The sequence below is a fragment of the Moschus berezovskii genome, chromosome 5 (genome assembly GCF_049115385.1).
Source record: "Moschus berezovskii isolate FMDL1 chromosome 5, NW_MosBer_1.0, whole genome shotgun sequence".
In the NCBI taxonomy this organism is placed as follows: Eukaryota; Metazoa; Chordata; class Mammalia; order Artiodactyla; family Moschidae; genus Moschus; species Moschus berezovskii.
The window spans coordinates 75,341,990-75,351,338 of NC_142464.1; the positions used below are offsets into that span (position 1 = coordinate 75,341,990).

Here is a 9,349-nt window from a genome sequence, read left to right on the forward strand (position 1 = left end):
ATTCTAAAGGAGATCAGTCCTGGGTGTTCATTGGAAGGACTGATGCTAAAGCTGAAACTCCAATACTTTGGCCACCTCATGTGACGAGTTCACTCACTGGAAAAGAGTCTGATGCTGGGAGGGATTGGGGGTGGGAGGAGACGGGGACGACGGAGAATGAGATGGCTGGATGGCATCACTGACTCGATGGACGTGAGTTTGAGTGAACTCCGGGAATTGGTGATGGACAGGGAGGCCTGGCGTGCGGTGATTCATGGGGTCGCAAAGAGTCGGACAATACTGAGCGACTGAACTGAACTGAACTGAATCATGGTCTATACTATACCATTGAGCACTTGCTTAAAAGTTTTTGTCACTTTCAATATTATGTCTTATTCTTGTATCTCTAAGGAGATTATTATCTCATGGACAAAATGCATGTTTGGTGATTCTCTTGACTGTTTCACAATCAAATCACATGCATTCCCTTATCTTCTAATGTACTTGTCCCTTCTTTAATGAATCCAAGGCTTTTCTCTGTCACTTCAACCCTGCTATCCTCTTTAGTATCAGAAACTTCCACATGCATGACTTTTTCAACCATAAATTTACACTACATTATGTGTGTGTGTGTGTATACACACATCCTTGACACCTAGCACTATAGCTGGCACATAGTAAGCAATCAATAAAGGTTGGGAGAGAGGGGGAGAGAGAGAGCATTCTTGAGGTTACTATCACAGCTACACAGAGGGAGTAAAATTTAAATTGAGCTTTGAAGAAAAGAGAGTTGGACACGATTTTGTGACTGAACAACAACAATCTGAAAAAAGGAGAAAAAAATGATATTAAAGAGTATTCTATGTTTTAACTCCAGATTGGTTACTTATTTTTTGTTAAATCTTAGGCAGTTTACTTAACCCGAGTCTCAGTTTCCCCATCTGCTGAACTAGGAAAATGTTATATGTTTCATAGTGTTCTGAAAAATACTGAGATAAGTTACACAGTTCAGTTCAGTTCAGTTCACTCAGTCGTGTCCGACTCTTTGCGACCCCATGAATCACAGCACGCCAGGCCTCCCTGTTACACAGTAAGATTCAATAAATAATAGTTACTAACAACAATATAAAAACATAATAATAATTCCTTGACTAAAGAAACCAATAGATGTCCTGGGTGAGGGCATAGTGGGGAGCCTCATCATACTACAGCAAAACGCTTCACAGAGAGAAGTGATGACAGATGAGAATGAGAGTGAAATGGAGACCAGACGCAATCACCATTTTTCTCTCCAACCAACTAAAAGCTTAAATCTGTCAACTGCATCACTAAACTCACTGCAGGATGTGATGATGGTCAAGGACTGTGAAGTGGTTCATTCTCAGCAAAAACCACATGAACTTTGAATCAGACAAAACATGGGTTGTAATCTCAGGTATAGCACCTCAGTTCAGTTGCTCATTCGTGTCCAATTCTTTGCGCCCCCATGAATCACAGCACGCCAGGCCTCCCTGTCCATCACTAACTCCCGGAGTTCACTCAGACTCACCTCCATCGAGTTGGTGATGCCATCCAGCCATCTCATTCTCTGTCGTCCCCTTCTCCTCCCGCCCCCAATCCCTCCCAGCATCAGACTCTTTTCCAGTGAGTCAACTCGTCGCATGAGGTGGCCAAAGTATTGGAGTTTCAGCTTCAGCATCAGACTTTCCAATGAACACCCAGGATTGATCTCCTCTAGAATGGACTGGTTGGATCTCCTTGCAGTCCAAGGGACTCTCAAGAGTCTTCTCCAGCACCACAGTTCAAAAGCATCAATTCTTCGGCGATCAGCTTTCGTCACAGTCCAACTCTCACATCCATACATGACCACTGGAAAAACCATAGCCTTGACTAGACGGACCTTGGTTGGCAAAGTAATGTCTCTGCTTTTTAATATGCTATCTAGGTTGGTCATAACTTTCCTTTCAAGGAATAAGCGTCTTTTAATGTCATGGCAGCAATCAGCATCCGCAGTGATTTTGGAGCCCCAAAAAATAAAGTCTGACACTGTTTCCACTGTTTCCCCATCTATTTCCCATGAAGTGATGGGACCAGATGCCATGATCTTTGTTTTCTGAATGTTGAGCTTCAAGCCAACCTTTTCACTCTCCTCTTTCACTTTCACCAAGAGGCTTTTTAGTTCCTCTTCACTTTCTGCCATAAGGATGGTGTCATCTGCATATCTGAGGTTATTGATATTTCTCCCGGCAATCTTGATTCCAGCTTGTGCTTCTTCCGGCCCAGTGTTCCTCATGATGTACTCTGCATATAAGTTAAATAAGCAGGGTGACAATATACAACCTTGACATACTCCTTTTCCTATTTTGGTAGGTCTGGCACCTACCAGGGTATAAACTTGAGACTCTGTGTTTTTGTAAGACTAAATGAGTAATATACGTGAAGCATCTACCATAATGCTAGGCACATGGTGGACACAATCTTAGTTATTTTTTCTGTGATACACCACGATCACATCTCACCTTCTGTACTTTCTCCCATTTGTCCCTGCCTCTTCCCAAGGTTTTCTCTATTTCTTTCTTCATCACCAGGTTCACTGCTTGCCTACTAAAACCTTTCAACAGTGTTTACTGAGATCAGTGTCATTGATAGAGCATTTATAGAGCACTGACTGTAAGTCGGGCACTGTGCTAATAACTCTAAATTTAGAATTTTTATTTATTTACTTATTTATTTACCTGCTATATTGTCCTTGGAGGTATTTTAGACTCATCTGCATGAATGAGCCATGTCCCCTTCAGGTAAGTTAGTTTGCAAGTACATCAGCTTAAAGTTAAAGCCACAGCGTGTTAGACCAAAGGTGCTCACAATTGCTGTAATTGAAAAAGTGTGTGTCTGGGCATAGCACAGAGTAAAACCAGGAAACCTGGATTAGGTATCAGTGGAATGCTAGGAAGCAACAATGAACAACAGTGGAGAGATAAAAGTCAAAGTATAGCCAAGCATATCCTTTTGACCAATGAATCCATTCCACTTCTGGCAATTTAGTCTGAGGAAATAACCATGGGTATGAAAAAAGATTTAGCTAAAAGGTGTTCTCTGCAGGCTTATTTTTATTTATTCATATTTTATTGGAGTATAACTGCTTTACAGTGTTGTATTAGTTTCTGCTGCACAACAATGTGAATCAGTTAAATGTATACATATATCCCCTGCCTCCTGAATCTCTCTCCCAACCCCCAACTATCCCAACCCTCTAGGTCATCACAGAGCACCAAGTTGAGTTCCCTGTGCTATACAGCAGGTTCCCACTAGCTAGCTATTCCGTTCCGTTCATTCGCTTAGTCGTGTCCGACTCTTTCCGACCCCATGGACTGTAGCCTACCAGGCTTCTCCTTCCATGGGATTCTCCAGGCAAAAATACTGGAGTGGGTTACCATTTCCTTCTCCAGGGGATCTTCCCGACCCAGGGATCAAACCCAGGTCTCCCGCATTGGAGGCAGACGCTTTAACCTCTGAGCCACCAGGGAAGCCCAGCTAGCTATTCAGGTTTGTTTAATTTCATAGTATGAAAGCAAAGCAAGCCTTAACATCTAAAAATAGATTGATTCAATTATGGTTTATCCATATAGACCATGAATACATTATGTCACAGAGGAATATTTATTAACATGAAAAGATGACCAGGTTATACTATTAACTGACAAAAGTAGATTACAAAACAAAATATACTAGCTGAGCTTGTGTCTGTAAGCATAAATGGATTAAAAAAAAAAAAGACTAGAGGTTTAGCAAGATATTAAAAATAATGGACACTGAAGGTAAAATTATGAATTTTTAGCTTTTGTTTCCTGATTGCTTTCTAGTTTTGAATGTTTCCATGTATCACTTTTGTAACAAGGAAAAATGCCATGGATATATAGACATATATGGTATTTTTTCACATATATATGGCATTTTTTGTTTTATATGTAGTGTATTTCTATGGATTCAATGAATGGTAGTTTTGAAAAACAAAAATTACATAATTTGTATATAGCATATAAATAATATATAATATATATTCTATACACACATACTGTTTTGTGAGTGCAGATAAAAGATGGATGGATGGATGGATTAGATTAATCATAGAGGCATGATGGCTCATAGACAAACTGTAGATTATACTGATTGATAGATGATGGGTTCGATAAACAGATGGTAGATAGACAACAGGTAGGTTGATAAATGATAGATAAATGTGCTAAATAGCTTCAGCTGTGTCTGCCTCTTTACAACCCCTTAGACTACAGCCCACCAGGCTCCTCTGTACATGGAATTTTCCAGGCAAGAATACTGGAATGGGTTGCCATGCCTTCCTCCAGGAGATCTTCCTGACCCAGGGATCGAACTCGTGTCTCTTAAGGCTCTTGCATGGGCAGGCGGGTTCGTTACCACTAGCGCCACCTGGGAAGCTTAGATAGATATAGCTAGAACGATAGATACCCAGGGGACATGCAGAACCAGATGTCTAGCAAGACAGTGTAATGAGCCGACTCAGTATCATCAGTCACAGGTTAACCAAAACAAGCGAATGTCCTGGCAGCTGTGCCTGAGACTTTTTTTCTCGGTCAGGTCGACGCCCACGGCAACATTCTCCTCAGTACCCTGGAGATCAGGAACGAGACGAGCGGCTCGGATGTGCTCACGGGCGTGGGAGACCCCAAGGCCACCATGTACTCCTACGACAGCGCCAGCATCCACTACCGCAAGCCCATGAGCAGCCGGGAGGGGTACGGGCGCGCGCTGGACCGGCACGGCGCGCACAGCAAGGGGCGCATCCGCAGGCGCGCCTCGCAGCTCAAAGTCAAAATCCCCGACTTGACGGACGTGAATTCCATAGACAAGTGGTCCCGAATGTTCTTCCCCATCACCTTTTCTCTTTTTAACGTCGTTTATTGGCTTTACTATGTACACTAAGGTCTGTCCCAGTGGTTCCTAAACGACTTCTTTCCTCTTCTTTTGGTTTTTAACCCCACAGGTCCCTAGCAGCGATCCTGCTGTGCTTTTTGAGGTAAGAGATTCAGCCATCCAATTGGTTTTCGGTCTTGCATATCAATTTTATTACTGCACCATGTTTACTTCAAAAAGAAACAAAAACTATTTTTTTTCCAGTCTACTGTGGTCCAGGTTATTGGCTCTTTCAGAGCTTTGTTAATTGCCATGTTTACAAACAAACACACACAAAGAGAGAAATTAGATAGGTAGATCTTTAGCAGTTCTAGTCGCCCTGGATTTTATTATTTTTTAAATGCAAATGAAAAGAGGTCTTAGCTCTCGGTGTGCATGGCCTCCTGGTAAACTGTAACAATCTCATGCTGCCAAAAAACAATACAATTTCCAGGATCTCAGAAGAAAAAAAACAAAGCCATTGATAAGTTACAGATTTCCAGGAAGAAAGGAAAACCAAAAGGAGCCCAGAAGAAGAAGGAAGATTCCTTTCCACTCTCCATCTTCCCCAGGTCCATTGTAGGAGTCCCTGCTCCACAGAGAAAGAGGGAGAGACAGGCAAGCTGGAACCCAGGTTATACAAACTCAGCTTGCCATCTTCACCCCACCTTTAAGCTGGATATTCTGAAAAATGCTTCTTTCTCAGACTTCCAGGGAGATTTTAAAATTAACATGAGGATCCAACCTGGTAGCCATTGGAAACATTTTTCTTCTCTTGTTAAGAATGAGTTTGGGGGGCAGTGACTAATTTTGTAAACTATTTCAAATGAGCAGCCCTGAATTTATTTCCTTAGCCTGGAATCACTTGACTTCATGCCATGAAGCCATGGCATCACATTGTCCCAGTTCCTCCTTCAGAGATTAAGAGAAAGGGGGCTGGGGCAGGTGGGCTTTGAAGAAGGGAGTTGCAAGAATTTTTGCTTGAGAAAAATATTGCCCTTCCCATGAGGAAGGCAAGACTTATGTGCTGTGAAAAGGGTGCCTGGGCAGTGACCTGAACTGCCAAATCTTTAATCAAGTAGTATATATTTCTTAGCCTTCCAGAGAGCAGTATCTGATGGTGACAAGCTACTTGCACAGCGCTAGTTTCTCAGCTAGCACAGTATGCCTCTGCTCTCTGAGCTCTGCATTCCAACATATGAAATGAATGCGTCAGGAAATGCACATATACCCTCGTTAGTATCATTCCCCTTCAAGACCAGATTTCTGTTTTAAAGAAAACCTTCAAAACAGCAAAACCACAGATAACAACATCACTGAGCCTTCAGACATTTACAACAGCCCCTAAATGACAGCCCTTCTCTACCATCATTACTGCTTCTGCCTTATGTCTGCTCATGGGTTACTTTGCTCATCATAGAAGGAGTAGTCCCTCAAGAGCTCAACACACAATTCTAATCAAATCCAACCAACTACAGTTGAGATTCATCTCATTTATGTCATTAAAGCCTCATTATTTTTGTGCAGTGTGTGTTCAGCCTAAGTATGTATTTAAGAAGTCTATATATTCATTTGCAAGATTGAATGAAACCCAAAGTTGATCGACTAGTCATAAAGGCAATTTGGGACCTGATCTACCAATGTGGTATGAGTAGAGGTAATAATAGGGAGGTTTGCCTCATTTGAGGGCTTTCCTGGTAGCTCAGATGGTAAAGCATCTGCCTACAAAGCGGGAGACCTGGGTTCAATCCCTGGGTCAGGAAGATCCCCTGGAGAAGGAAATAGCAACCCACTCCAGTATTCATGCCTGGAAAATCCCATGGACCGAGGAATCTGGTGGGCTACAGTCCATAGGGTCGCAAAGAGTCGGACACGACTGAGCCACTTCACTTGATGACCTGGCTTTCTCCCTAAGGCTGATGAGGGCCCCTGTTTACAATAGCATCAACTGCTAGAGATTATAATCTTAACTGAAAAGAGGAGGCTGAATTTGCACTGATAAATCCAAGGAGAGAGAGTTATAAAGTGTTCTTTTAGAAAGCAAGAGGAAAAGAGAACCCTCAAATAAAAAAAATGGTTATGCTATAGATAATATATGTTAGTAAGAAAATAAAAACACTGCTTTAATTGGACAAATCATTTCAGTGGTTTCATGAGAAATGAATCAGGCATGGGGACCAAATTTCATTTGTTTTCAGTTGTACAATCATAGTTCCCTGGTCAAGGAAATCTCCATCCTCTGGGGATGAAGCGATCCATTTCAGAACTCTGATTAGTTAGTTCCTTGACAGGGTGAGATGTTTTTCCATAGTGAAATGCCCAAACAGAGTGGGATGTAGCCATACCAGTGATTATAAGGTTAATATTCCCAATGACCACCCAGGAACCACCACGTAGTCATTTATTTAAAACACGGGAAGGAAGACTTTTGGCTGATACCTAACAGGAATGAATCATTTTGATGCAAAAACTCTTTTAAAAAGTGTTTAAAGATGAAATGCTAATTCAGAAATGAAGTATCTGTTGATCCATGTTCCATAACAAAATGATTTTTCTTTATTTACTTGTGAGGCTCACTCTTCTTGGAAAAGATTGAGTAATTTATAATTTTATTATTATCTTGCCTTAAAAGTCTGAAGAATTTGATGCTTGTAGTTTTAGATGTAAAACATCTCGGAGAGAAAAAGAACATTTTGAATTCTTATCTCTTATCCTTTGTAAAATGTAAAACTAGTAAGCCTGAATCCATTATCAGGCACAAAATGGTGTCACAGTATGCCCTTCTGGTTGTAGACAGGCTCACAAGTAAGACACAAATCCTGTTAAATATCTCTGATTTTAGAGGCAGTGACAACCAGAAAAATTGAAAAGCTGCCCTATTTCTAATTAATAACCTCTGTCCCCACTTCCTTCATCTGGATACTTCCTAGCCAAATCCTCTCCTCCTTGGCCCCCACCCACTCTCTTTCCAGGCTGAAGAGTACACAGAAAAAAATTCTTCTCTGCCTATCTACCTTGTCTCACCCAAACTGATGGACATAAAACATAAAAGTTGCTAGACTTTCTTAAGTACACTCAAACTGGCGCCCATTCCTGAAAGATTCAGATCATTACCTTTTAGAGGTGGTATTGTTTAAAGGTTGTTTTCTTTTAGCCATGAAAATAGCCATAATCTCCTAAGTTATCCAAGTGGCAGTAGAGGCTAAATATTGCATGGACTCACTCTCTCATGCCACAGTCATGTCCAGGGGACCCCATGTTCACAAACCGTGATATAAACTGTCATAGACTTAAGCTGTGTGGACCCAGCAGAAATCTCATCATTCATTTGACAATGATGACTACACACTCATTTCTACCAGTCAACTTTCTTGACTTAAAATACCAAGGGTAACATGTGCGTTATACTCACCAGCTCTGTGAGGCAAAGACCCAGCTAAAAACGTATTTTGGGCTTGAATTATCCTGGATTGTTTGCCTCCATCCTCTCCATTGCCAAATAGAAACAGCAGACTGGTTGGTAATTCTGTTGACTAAATGATATGTGTTTTCATATATGCCATGTTTATTGTGCATTACAATCAATGAAGGATCTTGAAAATGCAAAGAGAAAATGTGGTGCAGAGAATAAAGTTTGGTTTATGGATCCAAGGATAGGCTTTCCTTAAAAAGCACTATGTACAATACACAGAAATGTTGACTAAATTCCATCTTTCTAAAATCAATGACTACTTTATAAATATTCATTTCAGAAAGAGCTCAATCAAAATTTGCCAAGTGAAACAAACAAACTAAAAAAAAGATCTATTTGTAATGCTAGAAGGAAAAGATATCCAAGATTTCTTATATGGACCATTTTGAATAGTATTTTACAAAGGGTGATGTGCCACAGTTTGTTTTTTGGTGTTTTTTTTTTTTTCCTTTTCTGAACAAAATGTAATCAAATATTTATCCCAGGAGCTAGGGTAAAGAAATGGGCAAGCATTTGTTCATGTTGGTTCAATCAGCAGTTACTGGGATGAGGAGGACAGAAAAATAAACAAGATCAGATGCTTGAAAGCAAACAGTCAACACAGAGGTGAAGTTGTTAATGGAATGTAGAATATTATGTAAACTTCCTTGTAAATTCTGTACATAGTTCATTGAACTATTCCTTGTGGCGTGGTGGTCCTCTGCTTCTGGGTGGATGTCTGAAAACTCTGAGCATTGTAAATAATGTCAGCTTAAAAGGCACTTGCTTTTTTTTCATGAAGTGAAATGACTAGTGATTTGGGCCCAAACCAGAATCCTTTTAGCTCTTGCTCTTTCCCTGCCATTGTGTGTATGCAGTTGTGTAATTCTGCCAGGTGTCTCTGATCACTGCCTCATGCTCCAACCCCACTGAAGGGGGTTGGAGCTGCCAAGAAGGCTGCACCCCTATGGGCCTTGAGAATAGCACACC

General features: G+C 41.0%; 1 protein-coding gene across 1 annotated transcript in view; it reads left to right on the forward strand.

The window, feature by feature from the left end:
* GABRB1 (gamma-aminobutyric acid type A receptor subunit beta1) overlaps positions 1-8,356 on the forward strand; it is a 499,524-nt gene extending 491,168 nt beyond the window's left edge. Inside the window, exon 9 of the mRNA XM_055434502.2 lies at positions 4,594-8,356. Within this exon, the coding sequence (XP_055290477.1) occupies positions 4,594-4,938 (345 nt within the window). The 3' untranslated portion in view covers positions 4,939-8,356. The remainder of the gene's footprint in view (positions 1-4,593) is intronic.
* The last annotated feature ends 993 nt before the right edge of the window (positions 8,357-9,349 follow it).